Source organism: Corticium candelabrum, chromosome 1 (genome assembly GCF_963422355.1).
Source record: "Corticium candelabrum chromosome 1, ooCorCand1.1, whole genome shotgun sequence".
Lineage (NCBI taxonomy): Eukaryota > Metazoa > Porifera > Homoscleromorpha > Homosclerophorida > Plakinidae > Corticium > Corticium candelabrum.
This window is the reverse complement of record NC_085085.1, coordinates 2,691,712-2,712,117: the sequence shown is the minus strand read 5'-3', so window position 1 is coordinate 2,712,117 and position 20,406 is coordinate 2,691,712. Positions and strand designations below refer to the sequence as shown.

The following is a 20,406-nucleotide window of genomic DNA, read 5'->3' as shown; positions in this document are numbered from 1 at the left end:
TGTTTGTCTGTCTGTTTGTCTATGTGTCAGTCAGTTTATCTGTTTGTGTTTGTTTGTTCGTCTCTATCTTTCTGTCTGCCTTTTTGTTTGCAATTTTTCTGTCTTTATGTCTATCTGTTTGTCTGTCTGTCTGTCTGTCTGTCTGTCTGTCTATCAATACATATAGTTTCAAAGAACAACACTATTACATTCTAGTCTGGTCTAAACGGCCGATGCCATAATTTAACTACATGCGAATGAACCCTGTCTGTCTGTCTGTGTAGTCTGTCTCTGTCTGTCTGTTTGTTTGTCTGTTGGTTTATGTGTTACCTTTATCAATGTCATTCGTAAGTCTGGTAATTGCATTAACTAGTATGTTATTTGGGTACATTTTTGTTTGTTTGACTGCATTCTTACAGTATCCATTTGTGTGTTTTGTATGGTCTGTCATTCCGTTTGTTGCTTATCTATTTTCCATTTACAAGTTGGTTTATTCATGTGGCACGTCATTTTCCTCACATCTGTCTCTCTGTTTGTCCATTCATTTCCTGCTTCTCTCTCTTTCTCTTTGTCTATCAATCTGCTGTACAGCATATCTTTGTATAGCATAATACAGTGATGTGATTTTCGTATTTCCACATGCACTATTAGCCATTCGTTACTGATATTCTGTCTGTTAATTTTTAGGCTTACTCTGAGAACAAGGCGATTCGTCGCAAAAGTGAAGCTCTGATGTCGTCATCTGCTAATGACAAGCGAGTTGTGAGGCTGCAGAACGACCTCGAAGCTCTTAGCAAGGATTTAGAAATAGAAAAGATTGAACACAAGAAGGACGTACGATTGTGACACGTAGATTCTGAAAAGTAGACGTACACCTGTATCAGTACTAGTGTCTATTTTGTTTATCGTTTGTTTGTGTATCTGTTTGATTGTTTATTGTACATAATTGTTGTTGTTCATTGATATATTTTTTTATGAAATTGTTAATTAGATTAATTAATTTATTATTTATTGATTACTTAGCATAATTAATTATATTTAATTTAATTATATTATATTTTTATTTTATGTTTTTATTATTTATATTTATGTAGTTAATTAATCCATTCAATTTATATATTTTATGTATTGAATTAATTAATAGTATTAGTATCTGCATTTTATTATTTGTTTGTTGTTTGGTGATTAATTTATTTATTTTTATTATAAATTTAATTAGTTATGTAATTTTTATTATTTGGCCTTAAATATTTGTACATTCGTTTGTTTGTTGTTTAGTGATTAATTTATTTATTTATTTAATTGTTAATTAGATTAGTTAATGTATTTATTATTTATTTATTTAATTACTTTAATTTGATTATTTAATCTATTTAAATATTGAATTAGTTAATTTCTTGTAAATTTATTTAGTTAGTTAATTAATGAACAGTATTAGTGTTCTGTATTTTTATTATTTGATTGTTATTCCTATGTACATTTAATGTATTTAGTTATTATTTATTGATTACTGAGCATAATTAATACATTTTATGTACTTAATTAATTAATTAATAATATTAGTGTCTGTATTTTTTATTGTTTGCTTATTTATTTGTACATTTGTTTGTTGTTTGGTATTTAATTAATTTATTAAATAGTTAATTAGTTTAATGTATGTATTTGTTATTTAGTTATTTCTTAGGTTAATTAAAGACATTTTTATTTAATTAGTTAATTTTAATTAAATTAAATGCGTAATGTAAATAAATTAAATAGATTACTTAATTAAATTTATCTAAAAATTAATTATTTTTTTTGTAATTTATTTATTTGTTGGTTGTTTGTTACTGTTTTTGTCTGTTTGTATGTAGTCTGTTTGTATGTAGTCTGTTTGTATGTGTAATTTGTTGTTTTGGTTTGGTTCATATATTGGTTTGTTTGTTCGTTTCTCCACTTTTCTATTATTGTATGTGTTTGGTTGGTGGTCTGTTTGTCCGTTTGCCTGTCTGTCCATCTCTTCGTTGAAGTGTTCATTTATTTGTCTGTCAGTTAGTCTGTTCGTCTTACTCTGTCAAATTCACAGAAAGCATAACCACAATGTACATTTCTGATCTCGCTGCATGCGCTGGTTTAGGTCAACAAACTTAATCAGCAACTCCATGACTTACAACATTCTTCTCAACAGCTTGCTAAAATTAATGGTACGAATGGACGACGGTATTGTCAGTAACTGCTTGACATTCCATTGTTTGTTGTCTTCGACAGAATTGGAGGAGAAACTTTTGGCTGCTGTGACAGAAGCAGAACTGATGAGGAACAGAGCGGACACATTAGAGAGACGAACACTAGCAGCTGAGAGTTATTGTAAGATACAAATTAAGTGTAACTAATTAGTAGCAAATAAATAAATAATTAAATAAATAATTAATTAATATCTATTAATTATTTAATGTCTTTGCTTTTCCTCTGGTTATACTCACACATCCAAGTATCCACTCATACTCACTCGTCCACCCACCAGTGTCTGCCCTGCCCACTTATCAGTTTGGTGGTATTTTACTTGTTTTATACTCACCTTGTCTTACACTTTCAAATTGTGTATTACATTAATTTGTGAAATTTTTCATGGCAAGAAATTTTAGTACCACATTTTCTATGACACTTTTGACCTTCAGCGTATGTACAAGGAATCTCTAGCGATGCCAATTGTTTGACAGTGTGTGATACTTTTACAACAACACAAGACATGACATCAATAGGTGTAGAAAGTTTTAGAAGTTTGGCGACTAAACAGTAGAGCCTTGTGCATACCATGGTGACGTGATGTGCTACCAGTCACGTGACATACTACCAGTCACGTGACATGTGACCAGTCACGAGGGCATGTTTTTTAGATCGTGTACATGATGTATTGTATGGCAAGTGTGCCATAACTTACTTCCAGTTATCATTACACTCTCACTGATACTGCGCATGCAGGTCACGTGACCATTATTAGTGAGCTGTGTGGCTTAACCTTTTATCAGCACTTGCCGTTGCCTCGGGTGATTACTCTGCCCCTCGTTCTTGTATAGAAGTCATGTAGCACGCTAGTCATACACAATAACCGAATAATTGTTGGTGCACCTTGTCCTCTTTGGCTATCATGGTTCTATGCCTGTGATGTATTGAGCAGTTTGGCAATCTTGTGTAGCTGTTTCTTTATTCAGTTGTTTGTTTGTTTATTTTGTTGATTTGTTTCTGGTTTGATGTTGTTTGTATAGGTGATAAACTGAAACAAGAAAATGACCGATTACAAGCGGCTAAAGGCCCCACAGATATTCCGGATCCACCGCCGGCGAGTGCGATTCCTCCTCCTCCTCCACCGCCCCCACCTGGTCCACCACCACCACCATTGCCAACATTTAGGCCAATTAGGTAAGGAGTTTAATTGATGGTTTATATATTTTTTAGGTTTAGTGAATCTTTGCTCTGATGGTTGACGTGGATTCGTACTGTTTATTTGTTTCTTTTTTCATTTAGTTATTTAATTATTTATGCTTTGTTTGTTTATCTAACCTGGAATGTCTGTGAGTGTCTGTCTGTTTGTCTGTGTTTCTGTCTGTCTCTTTGTCTGTCTGTCTGTCAAAAGTTCTGTTTGTTTGTCTGTGTGTCTGTTTGTCTTTTGGTCGGTTTGTCTGTCTGTCTGTCTATCAGTCAGCCGTCTGTCTCTCTGCCTGTCTGTCTGTCTGACTGTCTGTCAGTCTCTGTCTGTTTGTCTGTCTCTGTATGTCTTTCTGTCTGTTTGTCAGCCAGTGTGCCTGTTAATCTGTCTGTCTGTCTGTCTGTCTGTCTGTCTCTGTATGTCTTTCTGTCTGTCTTTCTCTCTGTCTGTCTTTCTCTCTGTCTGTCTTTCTCTCTGTCTGTCTGTCAGCCAGTATGCCTGCCAATCTGTTTGTCTGTCAGTCTGTCTTTTTATCAGTCAGTCAGTCTGTACTATCCATCTGTCTGTCCATCTGTTTGTGTATCGGTATGTCTACCTGTCTATTTATCTGTGCTTCTTACTGTATTTATGTTTTCTATTTGTTTGTTTATTGTTTGTATATTTATTTGGCTATTTGATTATTTCGTTTTGTTTATTTGTCTAGCTTTTCTTTGTACTTGTTTTCCCTATCTGTTTATTTATATTTGTCCATTATTTGTATATTTGTTTATTCATAATTTGTTACTGTTGTTGTATATTTGTTTGTTTGTTTGTCTGTTTTATTCATTTGTGTCTTACGTGTTTTCTTGCTAGTGAGATTGTGCAGAAGAACAAAAAGAAGAAGAAAACTGCAGAAGCACCTAAAGATCCTCGTGTTGATGCAATGGCTGAGATGATGGCAAGGATCAAGTCAGGCCAAGTCCTACTCAAACACTCAGACCCTCAAAAGGTTGTTTATTTATTTGTTTGTTTATTGATTTATTTGTTTGTTTATTGTTTGTTTGTATGTTTGTTTGTTTGTTTGTTTATTGTGTGTGCATGTGTGTACGTGTGTTGGTTACTGCTAATCTTATACATGAATATCTTTTCTCAGAAACCTGGCGATGCAGAAAAGAGTGCCATGAATCAGTTGGCAACCACATTGGTAAGAATCACTGTACAAAGGTAGCTGTATGAGCTTGTGATGTTTATGAGATTAATTTTAGAAATTGCGTAAGTCGTTGGGTGGGGCAGCGAGGAGACCATCAGAAAAGGCTGCAAGTTCTGTGACAGACGAGTTAGCTATGAAACTGAAACGACGGCAACAGAGAGCTGGGGAAGGTCAGAACTAGTATGATATTGTACACATCTGCTCATTCATTTGTTGTCTATCTCTTCATTCGATTGTCTGTCTCTCTGTTTGTACATTTATCTGACTGTCTGTCTGTCTGTCTGTTTGTTTGTCTGTCTGTTTTTCTGTCTATCTGTCTGTCTGTCTGTCTGTTTGTTTGCAGGGTTGTCCCCAGCATACAAAAGGCACGGCGCTCAGCCATGCCTTGGCTTCCACTTGGTACAGGTCCACCATGCTTTGCTGCATGAGTAGGCAGTGATTAGCTATGAAGACAATGGACTTGTCCTTGTATTTTGAAAAGTGGGAAGTTGTTTGAGGCTAACAAGTAGTTCTTGGGATGCTTGGTTTAAAGATAAGACCAATTAGGACAAAGACTGTCATATGGTATGAACATACAAGTACTCAAAGATAAACAGTGGTTGTCAGCACCGCTCACTATTTAGGTCAGTATCTGTTGGTAACAAACTGAGTTCTGTAGATATCTGGCCCTTCCTATCCTATGTACTAGGTTCACATCTTGAGGTCTGGAAATTTTCCACGGGTATAAGGCTAAGTATATCTATCATGTGGTCAAGCACAGTGAACTAAGAATAAACTGCTTTGTTTCTTTTGTGCCTGAGCATTCCATGACAACAGTTTGGGGCATCTCAGTGTAAGCAAACCTGCATCAAAGCTTTTGTGGGTGCGGCCACATAAAAATTGGAATGAGCGTGACCCAAAAATTTAGGGTGGGCGTGGTTATAACAATTTCTGCCATGCCTTACAAAAATCTTGGGACGCCCCTGCTTTGTCTGTTGGTCTGTCTATCTGTCTGTCTCTCTGTGTGTTGTTGTCTATTGTCCGTTTGTCTGTTTTTCTGTCTGTGTCTTTGTCTTCCTGTCTGTCTATCTGTCTGTCCATTTGTGTGTCTGTCTGTTAGTTTGTTTGTACATTTGTTTGTCTGTCTCTTTGTTTGTGTGTCGATCTGTTGTCTGTCTTTCTGTCTGCCTGTCCATTTGTCTGTTTGTCTGTCTGTGTGCTTGCTTGCCTTCCTGTCATCCTCACTCCATTTACTCGTATTCCATTTCCCATTTAAAACTAATGTACGGTCTTTATATCACTCAGATCAAACCGACAACGGTACAGGAGAGGACATTTTCGTCACTCCTCCAGCATCTCCAGTCCCACGCGATCGTTCCCTCTCGTATTCTCCAAGTCCATCACCTCTGCGTCTCAACAGCGAGGACCCCACTACTCAAGACCAGAAGGATCGTCCTTATTCATTTTCGCCCGGTACCTTCCCCATACGTTTCACCACCGACAATCCTACTTCTCAAGGATCTCGGGATGATGAGACACTGTATGAGGAAATCAACGTTACTGCAGTCAAACAAACAGCCAGTGAGGTTGACAACGTTTACTACGAGACGACAGTCGATTTAGTGGAGAAGGGTCGTTCTACAGATGGCAGTGATGTGAAGACAGAAGCAATTGAGGAGCAAATCTATTCGGTTCCTGATGATCCTGAGCAGAGTGATGTGGCTCACGACCCGACGGGTGGAGACTGAGATGTTAGGGTGGGGTTGGTTTGGTTGGACGACTGATTGACGGTTGTCATGTGAGGTTAGTCTTGTGACAATTTTGGATTGATTGAGCAATTTCGGACATAAACTCTGCTTGCATGAATTTGATTGAACTTAATTTGTAGTGATATGTGTAGTTGCTGTTGGTATGAATTGGTGGAGTATCGATGAAGCAAAAGTCAAGAGTGTGTGCCAGTGCTGTAATTGGTGTGTGTGTGTGTGTGTGTGTGTGTGTGTGTGTGTGTGTGTGTGTGTGTGTGTGTGTGTGTGTGTGTGTGTGTGTGTATGAACTGTTAACAGTTGACTTGGTGAAGAGTCATCCTACAGACAGCAGCGATTTTATCATCAAATTTTTTTCCTGATGATCCTGACTAGAGTAACGTGGTTCATGACCCAGCAGGTGGAGACTGAGATGTGGGGGGTGGCTGCTTTTTGGTTGGGTGATTGACGTGTGTGAGGCTACCTTGCGATGATTTTGAATTGAATGAGAAATTTCTAAGAAAGCATTGCATGCATGAATTTGATCGAATTGAATAGTTTGTGTACTAAACGTGTATGTGCAGCTGCTGTTCAAACGAACCACTGAAATGTTAATCAAATGACAATTGAATCATTATGTGCAAGTGATTGTAGTGAATTTGAATGTTGTGAATGTAGGTGTGTCATATCTTGTCTGTGCATCTGTCTGTCTGTTTGCCTGCTTTTCTTTTGTTTCTCTGTTTGTGTGCCTTTTGTTAGAACACACGTTTTTCTGTTGCCTACCGCAAAGATAGTAGCAAATTTTGTGTGTATTTTAGTAACCACTAACATTTGTATAGATATCTATGCATTGAATTAGTCATAATGGTATGTACACTCACATACAGCAACGAGATCGAGACATGCACGTGCACCGTCCAGTCTCCTACTTCAGCTACCTTATATTGTACCTTTTGCAAACTATACTGAACACAAGTTCTAATTCCTCTCTAATTCAGTCACTTTTTGTGATGCAGCAAATTCTGCAATCATAATGCGACATTGTGGCACAAATCCTGTGCAGCCATTATGCGTTGCCAATAATCATTTGGTATAGTTTCCAATGTTGAATTCAATTGTGACTTGACCTGCTGGAATGTTCCCACAGTATCCCTCAATCTGTCTGTGACAGGCAGGATCATCAGCTAGACCACCATACACAACTTCCTCAATAGTCATAGCCTTGGACATAAAAGTCCGACTAAGGTAGCTTTTGACCAGGCTTTTGGCAAATTTGATCAGACGTTCATAAAATGTGCAATATCATAATATAACATATAATATATATATATATATATATATATATATATATATATATATATATATATATGCATAATATATTCATTGTGTATTTATAAACATATAGAGCTGTTGTCACTGCTATGTGTACTTCATGATGCATCATCATGAACATGTACACTACATGTACCTCTTTGAGCCCCAGCAACCAGATTAGTAGGTGCCATTTGGGGCATAAAGCCCACTGCCTTACTGGGATAGCAATTTTGTTTCAGGTAACTTGAATTAATTTTAATAACACCTTGGCACTCTTTCACTGTTTGCATACATGATTGTACTATTATATAATGCAATGAACACAAACACCTAGAAACTGATCAGCACAATACTCTGTTTCCATAAATTTTATGTTGGTTCTCTTCTCCAAATGCGAAAGCGCTTGCTGACCAAATGAGGCAATTCTTATCCTTTTACCATTACTACTAGGTAACCAGACGGTGCTTCTTCCGGCAGAATTGATGCTGCAACGTTGTCCACTCTAAAGGAACGTAAATCAATCGTCAGGAACTCAAACACAGCCATCAGAAAACGAAAGACAAGTTAATTAAGAAGCTAAACTAAATGATTGTGATAGCCCATGGCACCTATCATCAGTATGTGAAACTATATGCCAAGAGGTAAAGCCTGCTATAATTGCATAGAAAGAGATGAGCAGTGGCCTAGTTGCAGGACTACACTCAACGGATGGCTGGCCAAAGGATGGGATATGGCTGCCTTACCTAGACACATTCAAGACTTGCAACAACTGCCAGAAAAATGAATCCAACCCAACCACGTGTTAATTAATTAACAGAACACCTAAAATGGTAACACCAGCTGTTTATTATTGTAAAACACCTAAAGACTCAAAAACGTCTTACGTTCACCTGTGATGCAGCAGACATAGGATTCTGCATGCCTTGTACGTGTACATGCTAAAAGTTACATTCTCCACAGTTTGCTCTAGCTTGTTCTAAGCTTACATTGGCAAGATTCCTTGGCTACAGTTCATATTGATGACCGGACTAGGATGTCTGAGCATAGATTCAGGTGCTCAGACAAATAGCAATATTGATCGGACATTGTCCGATGTCCGGCCGTTATTTCGAGCTCTGTGTATGTATATATGTATGTATGTATGTCTATTTGTTTGTCTGTCTGTTTGTCTGTCTGTCTGTCTGTCTTTCATTTTTTACATCAAACTATGATACAATTCTGCAAAGAACTACAGTACTACAATTAGACTAATGTTTATTGAAAGCTAACATTACAGCAAACTAGAACAGTTATATATAGCTAAGACTAATGAGGAAAAATTGGGTGTGGAGAGAGTCGGGCCTCTCAGACCCATCGCACAACATGATTATAGTTTCATTGATATAACTTGAACATTACACTTCTGTCTGTCTGTCTGTCTGTCTGTTTATTAGTTTGTTTGTCTACCTGTTAGTCTGTTTGTATGTTTATCTGTCTGTTTGTTTGGTTGGCTGGCTGCTGCCTGGCTGGCTGGCTGTCTGACTGGCTGGCTATCTGTCTGTATTTTTGTCTGTTTGTCTGTCTGTTAGTCTGTCTGTCTTTCAGCCTGCCTGTCTGTCTGCCTGTCTGTCTGTTTTCTTTCACTATTGAACATAAAAAACAAAATTTTACAAGAACACTATATAGGTAAAACTGCTAAGCTAAATGTCCATCTACTGAGACATACAGATCGAATACTACTAAAATTCTATTGAATGATGTTCTGAATGTCTCTTTCATTGCTGTCCAATTCTTCATTTCCCTCTGCAATTCTTCTTAAGTTTTCTCAATATTACATTGGAATTGAACTTCTGAAGGCATATTGATAGTCTCTTTCTCCATTGTCCTCTAAACTGTGCTTCATTTGATCCACTTTCTATATATCTCGATCTCTTGGCCAGCTGGTTCAAATAATTGTCTGCCTTTTCTCCCCAACAACCAAAATGTTCAAAAATCAATGGAATGAAGGCAGCTTTGCATGACCTTGGATGCTGTTGATTTAAATATTTATTTATTTTTGTCTCCTCTCTTTTTGCAGCTGCAAATCTGTTCTCTCTCAATGCTCTTACCACTGTATCACGACAAAATGGGTGTGCCAGAGAGAAATCCAGTTCGGCATTGGCATCTATTCCTAAATCATATACTATGATGTCTGGTCTGTCTTCTCTGTCTATATATTCATTCTTAGGTTCTTTTTTGAGATGCAGTTTCAAGTCCCTGAGACACTGACACCATTCTGCCACAAGATTATTGTGTTCCGGCCCACACAGGACATCCACCAAGATTACAAGTGAAAAGATGGTAACCATCAGCATCCAGTTCTCTGCCACAGTTACAATGTTTGTTTTGCTGTCTGTCTGTCTGTTTTGCTGCCTGTCTGTCTGTATGTATGTATGTCTGTCGTCTGTCTGTCTTCTTTGTCTCTTTGTTTTTCTGTTTGTCTGTCTGTCTGTCTGTTTGTTCATGAGTCTGTTTGTCTGTCTTCTTGTCTGTCTGTCCATACATTAATTTATATTCTTTGTATCACTCATATTAAACCCACAACAGGACAGAAGAGGACATTTTTCGTCACTCCTGCTTCTCCAGTCCCACGCGATCGTTCCCTCTCGTACTCTCCGAGTCCCTCACCTCTACGTCTCAACAACGACAGAGCTGCCAACTCTCTCACATTGAGCGGGAGACTTTCGCATTTGAAACCCTTCCCCCGCCTACCCGCATTTGGCATCAAATCTCCCGCACTCTGACCATTGGTGGAAATGCCTGTTCTGTGTAACCATACACTTACCCTTAATTAATAATTAACAAAGTTACTGATTATGTGATCTGGATATCAATGTCTATGTGCAGCCCCTCTCTCAATCTGGCTCTTTCATACATACTTGATCACAATCAGAGTTTACGGGTCACAATATTGACATAGAAAGAGAAGGAGTCGGTCAGGCAAACTGTCGGGAAGTGGAAAGAGGGAGGGACTAGCTATCTTAGACTACCAAGGAGTGGTTTAGAGTTATCTAAGAAAGCCACAAAACAATAGAATCTAGAACATCCCAATTAGCAGCGACAATGTGTACATACCTCGTTCTTATATTTAGCCTAGGCTTTAATATATTTACTAACAGGCAGTAGTACGTACAAGTACTGTGTATATTTTGTTCCACTTTGCATAGTCTTAGTGTACTATTTATATATTATTTAACATTTATTACAAAAACAAAAAAATATTGATATTAATGCTATTGTAGGCGTGTCCAAAAATTGTTAGACTCTCGCATTCTCCCGCATTTTTTCCTGCATACTCACGCATTTTGATTCAGCTAGGTTGGCAGGTCTGCAACGAGGACCCCACTACTCAAGACCAGAAGGACGGTCCTCATTCATACTCGCCCGGTACCTTCCCAGTACGTTTCACCACTGACAATCCTACTTCTCATGAGTCTCGGGGTGATGAAACATTGTATGAGGAAATCGACGTCACTGCAGTCAAACAAACAGCCATTGAGGTCAAGAACGTCTACTACGTACGAGACAACAGTCGATTTGGTAGAGAAGAGTCGTCCTATAGATGGCAGTGATGTGAAGACGGAAGCAATTGAGGAGCAAATCTATTCTGTTCCTAATGATCCTGAGCAGAGTGATATGGCTTATGGCTAGACGGGTGGAGCCTGAGATGTTAGGGTGGGGCTGTTTTGGTTGGACAATTGATTGACATGTGCCGTGTGAGGTTAGTTTTGTGACAATTTTGGATTGAATGAGCAATTTCGGACATAAACTCTGCTTGCATGAATTTTGATTGAATTGAATCTGTAGTAATATGTGTAGTTGATGTTTGTATGAACTGGTGGAGTATTGATTAATTAAGCAAAACTCAAGATTGTGTGCCAGTGATTGTGATTGGTGTGTGTGTGTGTGTGTGTGTGTGTGTGTGTGTGTGTGTGTGTGTGTGCGTGCGTGCGTGTGCGTGCAAGAGCGTTTCCAAACCCTCCCTCTTTCACTTCCGGACGGCGGGGACAGCAAAAGGAGGAGGGTCTGGCTAGAATATATAATGGTATAGGTGTAGTCCACGCAAAAGTTGATTTTTTATAACTTGAATCTTGTTTGATTACAACACGCACCGCAACAAATTGCGATTTTCAAACCAAGAACGAAACACAAAATCATACGACTGTAGCTACCAACAGGTACTAGTCTAGTCACTCATTGTTCACTGCTCGATCATTTCTTGAGAGCAGAATGACGGCAGGTTGTGCCATAGTAATTATTTAAGTCCGCAATATATTCAACTGCCGATGTAAAGGCAAGATAACTCGGGTAGGATAAGTAAGGCAGAATGTTGTTGCTGGTCTCGGTGCTAAGGCGCACGAGATCTCGCAGTCCAGTTTTGGATACCCTGTCAATGCCAAAAGCGTAAACGTCCACCTTCTTATTGTTGTGCAAGCTTGCAGTCGCTGCTCGGACGTTTGCCTGATCGAAAATATGACCGTCAGTTAGTACAATGAGCCTTCTCTCACTGCATTCTCTCATACCCCTGTAGGAATTAAAAATGTAGTTATTGACGTAGTTTAGAGCCGTCGCCATTTGAGTGCTTCCGCCTAAGTATGTTGCTCTGTAGATGCTGCTTACCATGCTATCGAGGCTGCCATGGTAATTTTTCGAGTAGGCGAAGTTAAAGATTGTAGAACTTGTAGACCCGAACGTCACCAGAGCCAAGTTAACCCGTGGACCACTATCACACGTGAAGTCATTGCAAGTGTATCTTATCAGTGAGGCCAAATCGTCGAGGGCTTTGGAAAAGTTAGTGCTCGAAATGCTGCCAGAAGAATCGATGAGAATGGCGAGGTCGATGAGATTTTGGCACCCGACGTGTCGTTTTCGTCTTCTATGTGACGGCGTCACGTCTTCTGTCGCAGCAGCTGCAGGAAGTTGCACGTGTAGAGTATTGGCTGAAGGTGAGCCGAAACTGCCAAATATGCGTCCTAGAAGAATGGCCTTTTCTGGTAGAGAAGGTGGACCTACAACATTACAATACGTTACGTTTAGAGGTGTCCACGTATAAGAAAGAATATTTAATTAATAAATAACAACAAAACGGTTACTTTACTTAACCTACATCGGTACTGTTGTTCTGCATCGATGCGCACGCCTGAACGACATTCGGAAGGAACAGAGAAAAGATTAGTGCGTCTTTCGTACTTCAGCAATTGTTCTCCGGGGCAATAAATGGCTTCGGTACTATTGACCGAGCTGTTGGCATCGATCAGAGTGTATTCCCAGTCTCCTAACTTGACTTCAGATGGACACGTGACACCAAACTTAGATCTGCACAAAGATTTCAGTTCGTATGGCGGGTCGTTCTCGCAGAGGTGCTTCGTAAGCCCGAGGTCCAACTTTGTAGCATAGCTTGAAGTAGACAGTATGAACACGAGTGAGAGCAATAATTGTACACGCAGTGTCTTCATCCTCATGAAAAGCAGATAGTCCAAGACTCGAAACAAGTATATGAATATCTCGTTGAGTTGCGATTATTTCTATATACAGATGACTTCCAGCAGCTAGAGGCAGCCCCTAATTAAGACACTAGACAAACACTGGAGATGTTATTGGTGTTTAACACGATCACTATCTTACTGTACAGATTACAGCGAAATGCTAGTGTAAGCCCATCCCATCCAAGTTGTGAGACATTAACGAAATCTATTCATGTAACCTTCCTTCTAGTCTAGTAATGAGATGAAGCATGTCAAACTTCGTGGATGTTTCTATTGATGACTACTTTTACAACAACTATCAGAAAGCATCTGTACAATGGCTACATGTTTGTACCCTCTTGCAACAGTAATTAATTATATACAGGGGATTATTTTCTTGTCCTTTTGTTTGTTTGTCTTGACAACAAGTTAGCATCTTCTCAAGGAGTGCTGCTGCAATCACAACAATCTGGGAGCTAACGTTTCTGAGTATCCAATTAGCGAACAGGTAAAGGAACAAATTGAGGCGTCACTCTAGTAACTAGAATTTACACTACATGCACTTTCTGAGTGTGAAAAACAGCTATACTAAGCACACAAGTGGTTCTAGTCACAAACGTCTCATGTATTAGTGCACGATCTAATTGGTACTTTTCTTATTGGTTTCACTAATTATTACATCAATATTTCAAAATATCACCTAGAATTTGTGCACCGGCTGCCTCTTCACTTTTATTCAACGCTATAGTAGCCCCTCCTCTTCCGTTTGGTGTTATTAGCGCCATCACATGACACTCAGTGACAATTGCGCGCACGTGTAACTACAGTCAATTACCTTTATTCAAACTGTAGCCACACTATACATGCGAAAATTACAATACATACACAGTCAAAAAGCCTGTTGTCTGCAGACCTAATAAACATACAGACCGAGAATATAATAAAATGGTTTGAATGGTTGTTCTAGACTGCATTCTCTAACCAAAACATACGGGTACATAGCAATAGCAACAGAGAATGTGCCGTTACTATGGGCATAACTCAAATTCTCCCCAACGGCTAACGGCCAAATCTGAAACAGTTACTGAAACTCTCATTAAAAAGATATCGCGAAAACAAAACGTTTAGATACCCAAATGACATACCTACTGCGTGGCGCGTCATTGTCTTCACAAACGGACTAGCTCACTCGTTCTCCATCGCATCGGCCTCAAATGATGCGTCCGAAGAGATAAACACGTAAGAAACGTCTGAATACGTCGTTTGGGGCTCCAAAGTCTTGGCAAATCACCCCGAAAAACAAAGTACGGCCAGAGCGCATGAAGAGTGTCGGCAATAATTGTGACGAAGCCGCATGCGCTGCTAAACTTTTGCCCGTATGTGCAGGCACGCCCAAAAGGTGTGTCTAACAGTTAGAATGGCTACCGAAGCAGACTAAAGTTAGCCTCGCAAGCCAGGCTCTTCCACGCAGTCGCTGAGTTAAATGCAAGAGGAGGAGGAACTTTTACCGGAATTGCTCCAGCGCGAGAAGAGCCTGGGGCGCGTTCCTTTATATATTCTCTTCTGCCTCTTCTGGAAGACTCTTTTACCTCTTCTGGAAGAGTTATCTGGAAGAGTAGGCGGAGACGGAACAGGTTCGAATAAAGAAACGATACGGAAGATGTGGCGCATGCGCTCGTCTCCATTCTTTGACAATGGATGATTTTCGTGTCAAGCTGGCAGGAGTGACAGCAGAAGTGATGTTGTTGCTTCTTTCTGATGACGAAACGAGATTTTTTTCGTCTGGAGAGCTTGAAGAAGTTGTGGCCCCTTATTGGGTGAAGAGCGCGTAGCCAGAACTCGCATACTTGGGTATGTTGAAAGGGTTGTAGTGTCATACGACGACTACACGTCTAGAATGCATTTTAGAATGACAAAGCTGACGTTTAACATTGTGCTGCAAGTTATTCAGAGGTATATAGGAAGGGAGGATGATAGCAGGCGTGGTCGACCATCTGTTTCAACAGATAAGCAGTTGTTGTTAACTTTGTGGTATCTTGCTAACCAAGAAACCATAAGAAGCATTGGGGACAGATTTGGTGTGTGTGATGCAACTGTCCATAGTACTGTTCGAAGAATGATGACTGCTGTCAAGGAAGCCATCATGGGTGAGCTGGTGGTCTGGCCAACTGGTGACAGACATAAAGCAGCCATTGAGGGTTTTAGGACACGTCCCGGAGTGAAAAATGTGATTGGAGCTATAGACGGGTCTCACATTGCAATCAAAGCACCCAGCCAACATCAAACGGACTATATTAACAGAAAAGGCTTTTATTCAATTGTGTTGCAAGCTGTTTGTGATAATCGAATGTTATTCACTGACTGTTTTGTGGGATGGCCAGGCAGCGTCCACGACTCCAGAGACTACCGAAACTCACCCTTATTTCAGGCAGCAGAATCAAGATATTCCAACATTTTTCCAATGGATAGCTTTTTGGTCGGAGACTCAGCTTACCCGTTGTCTAAATGGACTCTAACCCCATTTAGGGACACTGGCAATCTTAGTAAAAAGGCGAAGTATTACAACTTTGCCCAGTCTTCAACAGGAATTGTGATCGAACAAGCATTTGCTGCTCTAAAGGGTCTGTTTAGGCGACTGAAATACACTGACATGGATTCCACCTCTCTTATATCAGATGTAGCGCTAACTGCATGTACATTCCACAATGTCTGTATCCTAGGAGAAGACAACTTGGAGGACTTCATAGAGGAAATTGAAGATGGTAGGCAAATACATAATGCAGACAATTATACAAGTACAAGAGTTCAAATTGACACTGAAGGAAAACAAAAGAGACAGACAATAGCAGATGAATTCTGGACCAACATGTAGAGGCCAATACACTGTACCCTGCTGTGACACAGGCAACTAACTAGCGTAAAACTGAAACTTACTATCTCTTAGTCGTCTATCATTGTCTCTCTCTCTCTCTCTCTCTCTCTCTCTCTCTCTCTCTCTCTCTCTCTCTCTCTCCAGACTTGGACAAATTAATGGGACACCTCGCTGTGGGTATGTAGTAGCACAATAATTAGGTCACAATTTACCAACTATCAATATTGTTAACAGTGATTTTCCTACAATACATTTGATGCGTCCTGGGACGCATTTGAGGAGGTTGGGACGCAGATTTCAGACACCGGGACGCATCCTATTAAGTGCATTCTCGTCTACTAAAACGCATTCTACCCCCTATATAAGAAACTGACGATGAGTTAATGAACTAGAGGTCACGCCAAGTGTGCTCATTAGAGCTTGTAATGTTACATCTTTTACCCTAAATTGTTTCAGTTGCTTTCTGTACGTCTTACAAGATAATTGGATAATGAGCATATAGCTCCACCCCTTGCATCTGAATCCTCTTTTTCCTTTGTAGGAAGGCCTTAGTTAACCTAATGAACAAAAATGCCAGGCTCTGCTATACCAAGTTCATCGGGAAGGTCTAAAAGGCAGCAGAAATATTGCAGAATTCAAAGTTCAACCGTATGGGGAATAGCCTAAACCTTCTGGTCTATTGTAGGTTACTAGCAGCTAGGCATGTTCTGTTTACGTGCTGCTAAACTGACTTTGCGTCTAGTGCTTGCTCCAGTAACTGTGACAGATTTCTTTGTCATACCAGTAACAAATGCTGGCTGTGATGACAAAAATACGGGACATTTGTCTGAAGAGAAAATTGACTGCTTGATCCGCCTTTTAATAGAAGGATCACCTATGTATCAGTTTAATTTTGAGCGTGCATTTTGCAAGTGGGAAGAGCACAAAGCTAGAAGGTTACTTGAACAGCACCCTAGACGCAAACTTATTAGAAGCACTTACTGCCACATAACATGATAAACATAATTACAGACTGTTATTAAAAGTTTGTTTGCACAAGTTTTGTTTTTAAACTAGTAAAACACGCTCAAGTGTTTGTTTGATATACATTATAGTAAAAGGTATTTGCCTATAATACTTGGACAGCATCTAGGTGTAATTTGTATGACTATATTCTAGCATGATGAGCATAGTCACAAAGTGTTATTATTAGTATGGACCTTTGTTAGTATTTTGGTTTAATAATGAAACCTGTCTACAAGTTTGGTTGATATACATGCATTACAATTACATTCACCGCAGTAAACGTTTACTACTGTACCATATTATCTACTTAGGCCACGCCTCTTTAGGGAGTGGGAAAATGTGCGCAAGATAAGGACGCATGTTTGAAGGAGGTTAGGAAAATCACTGTGTTAGGAACTTAATAGTTACCGCGTTGATTTTTAGGTTTCTTGAGAATACTGTAGACCCTAGATAGCTTTCTTTACGTTTCGCATTGCGGAAAACGAGACCTAAAAGTGTATGACGTCATGACTGCGTAGGCGTCGTAAGTTAGACTCTCTCTGATTTTGTTTAGTGGCTTTTTGAAAGGCCGGTTTTAATAACGCGAAGGAAAACTGAAGCCCTTCACCAGCTCCTCAGTACCAAGTGTTCCCGCCTCTCGCCCTCCTGATTGTGTCCGAACGTCGCGGAACACTTTCTGCCAAGTTCCGGACACGCGCGGCTGGAATCTGCTGCCACGCCTCTTGTAGAGCATTCCAGAGTCAGCTGCAGTTCTCGGTTCGCGACGGTTGGGAGAAGTTTTGAGTTCATGCCACAAGTTCTCGATTGGATTCGCATCAGGCGATTTTGGCGGCCAGTCCAACAGTGTGACGTCATACTGGAGTAGCCATTGTCTTGTTGACCGAGACGTGTGGATTGGCGCGTTGTCCTGCTGGAAGACAAAGTCGTCTCCTATCAATGCCGCTGCGTCTGTAAGCATGTGCTCTTCCAGAACCTGTTGGTACGCCGTGCTGTCTGAACGACCTTCCAGTTTCACCAGAGACCCCACACCATGCCAACACATCGATTCCCACACCATCACACTAGCCGCGTGCTGGACCGTACGGTCACAACATTCAGGGAGAAATTCCTCACCTTTGCGACGCCAAACGTACAGAGCACCATCGTTTCCTATGCTGACTTTTGACTCATCTGCAAAAAGAACAGATTTCCAGTCATCCAAAGTTCATTATGTGTGAGTGGTTGCTCATCCCAGTCGCAAACGCCGTTGGTTTTCTGTTAGCAGTGGTTTTTCTAGGCCTCCGAGCGTTCACTCCTGTCTTACTGAGACGACGATGGACTGTTCTACTTGATACCTGCTTGCCGGTTTCATCAGCCAGCTCATACGAGAGCAGCCGTGATTGTGCTCTACGGTTCTGCAGTGCCATTCTCTTCAGTCGATGATCTTCCCGGATTGTCGTTGCCTTTCCACGTCCAGATAGTTTTTCATAATCGCTGCTGCCATGGGAAAGCCGTTGCAGGCACTGATGAACCGAATTTCTGGAGTGGCGGACAAAAGCTGCGATCTGATGCACAGAATGGCCAACTGAGTGAAGGGCTTCAATTTTCCCTCGCGTTTTTGGACTCAACTGTTTGCCTCGAGGCATCGCTGCAACTCGTGAAATATCGCAAGGAACAAGACTCTGCAACTGCGTGCAGCTGAACGTTCAGGCTAACATATCGCCTAAGTTTGGCGGTCTCAAGGGCAGCGGTTTTAGTGCAGCTGACATTTTGGCGGTAGCAGTTTGAGATTTTGCTACGTAAAACGTGGACCGGAAGTGGCATGTCAATGTTCTTTTGTTGCTATAACTTTTTTAGTTTTTGTCGTAGCAGGATTTCTTTGTAATTAATTACAGTTGCATGACTTTTGAATAGGTTCAAGTTTGTTTATTGATTAAAATGGCAAACAATTCAAATTGTGATGACATGCGCGAAATCAATGCGCAAAAACAGATGATTCGCCTTTTTCTATAATGTTGATAAGAGGACCACAAAATTGCTTTCACTCTCAACTACAGAGCATTCTTAGATTGTATGCCAAGAATGAGCGTCCAAGAGCGATGAACGTGTACAAAGACAAGAAAAGTAGGATTGGCCGTCTTCTTTCTTCAAAGCAAACTAGATGCGCAGTAGGTAGTAAGTACAGCTGCAGTCTTGAACACAAGCTATGTTACATACTAACAATGGCGCAATCCTTGAAAAAAGAAATTCGAAAAACATTTGGTTTTGGTAAAGAAAACTTCAGTGCCAAAGTTAGACTAAACACAAAAATGTCAGGTGTCCCTATAATTTTGTCCAAGTCTGTATATATATATATATATATATATATATATATATATATATATATACACTTTATAATGTCTTGGATTTGTCTTGGGCAAAGGTCTGTAGCACACCTAGCAGTCCTTTCATGACTTCCATTTTGTCATCATGCATCTTCTTCATCACTTTAAGATACTGATTTCTTGTTCATTCCTCTGTTCGTGAATCTTCTCAATCATTTGGACAATTTCACCTTTCTTCTTATTTTTGCTACTGGATTTGATTCTTTTTTTTTAATAGCATCTATAGACGTCTTTGCCTTCTTTGCAGAGCTCCCTTCGCAGTAGTTTGTTGATGGCTCTCTCTGACTGTCATCTTCATTGGCCATGTCATCAGTCACATCCTCAATTAGGCTTGTGTCCAAAGTTGCAGCAACTTCAACTGGTTCTATACATGGTCTTCCTCCCAAAAAGTCAGACAGCTCCTCATAAAACTCACATTCACGCCTGCCATTTCCTGTAGCCCCAAACAACGATGCACCATATTGCTTAATTAAGCTTAATTCATTAATAAGAAATGGTATCACAGTACCACTTTTGTTGTTGTGGTCTTTGATTCGTTTGTATGCAGCCTTTAGAGTCTTCCATCTGTTAGAACACTGCTCTTTAGTGACCATTACCCCTGAGTTTCCATTTTTTGAGAAATGTTCCGCCATACAATGTTCTTCTTGGTTTTTATGTCTTCAAAAAGAAGCCATTTCTCTTTTATAAGAGCGAGAAACATTTTCGTATCGCCATATGTCCACCTCTGTCTGTGCCTGTTGTTGTTGGTGCTCTCTTTTCACACACTGAAGACTGCTGATGCAAAATGTCAGAAGATTGACAACTAGAGTTGGTTGTGGGCGAGGTCTCTGGTTGTACATGTAGTTGCATGTCGTCATAGGAGGGACGAGAAGACAGACTTGGAAGGCCAGACGGACGCCACATCAAGGGACCCTCGGTGGAGCGGTCTTGGTTCAGGAAAGTGAACAAGACGTCGCTGCAAGCAGCTGAGGATGATAATGCAGACTTTGCAAAATTGAATGTCATTATACAGCTTACTATCAAATTCCCCGCGTAATGTCACGTGTCTGCAACCCAAACTATGCACGCGCTAAC

The 20,406-nt window shown here is 40.1% G+C and overlaps 3 protein-coding genes across 3 annotated transcripts in view; 2 read left to right on the top strand and 1 right to left on the bottom strand.

Moving 5' to 3' along the window:
- Nucleotides 1-6,504, top strand: part of LOC134196975 (shootin-1-like) — a 6,893-nt gene extending 389 nt beyond the window's left edge. Inside the window, exons 2-9 of the mRNA XM_062666203.1 lie at nucleotides 667-813; nucleotides 2,096-2,162; nucleotides 2,227-2,325; nucleotides 3,225-3,378; nucleotides 4,238-4,373; nucleotides 4,518-4,568; nucleotides 4,630-4,744; nucleotides 5,859-6,504. Of these exons, the coding sequence (XP_062522187.1) occupies nucleotides 667-813; nucleotides 2,096-2,162; nucleotides 2,227-2,325; nucleotides 3,225-3,378; nucleotides 4,238-4,373; nucleotides 4,518-4,568; nucleotides 4,630-4,744; nucleotides 5,859-6,301 (1,212 nt within the window). The 3' untranslated portion in view covers nucleotides 6,302-6,504. The remainder of the gene's footprint in view (nucleotides 1-666; nucleotides 814-2,095; nucleotides 2,163-2,226; nucleotides 2,326-3,224; nucleotides 3,379-4,237; nucleotides 4,374-4,517; nucleotides 4,569-4,629; nucleotides 4,745-5,858) is intronic.
- Nucleotides 6,505-11,696: 5,192 nt separating this feature from the next.
- On the bottom strand, nucleotides 11,697-14,116 carry LOC134190519 (uncharacterized). Its single transcript, XM_062658975.1, has 2 exons — nucleotides 12,735-14,116; nucleotides 11,697-12,636 (listed from the first exon to the last, which is right to left on the bottom strand). The coding sequence occupies exons 1-2, from the start codon at nucleotides 13,087-13,089 to the stop codon at nucleotides 11,840-11,842; spliced, it is 1,152 nt and encodes a 383-aa protein (XP_062514959.1). The 5' UTR covers nucleotides 13,090-14,116; the 3' UTR covers nucleotides 11,697-11,839.
- A 670-nt stretch (nucleotides 14,117-14,786) lies between these two features.
- On the top strand, nucleotides 14,787-15,964 carry LOC134196964 (putative nuclease HARBI1). The gene is made up of 2 exons (XM_062666195.1): nucleotides 14,787-14,920; nucleotides 15,001-15,964. Exons 1-2 carry the CDS (start codon nucleotides 14,787-14,789, stop codon nucleotides 15,962-15,964), a joined length of 1,098 nt encoding a protein of 365 aa, XP_062522179.1.
- The last annotated feature ends 4,442 nt before the right edge of the window (nucleotides 15,965-20,406 follow it).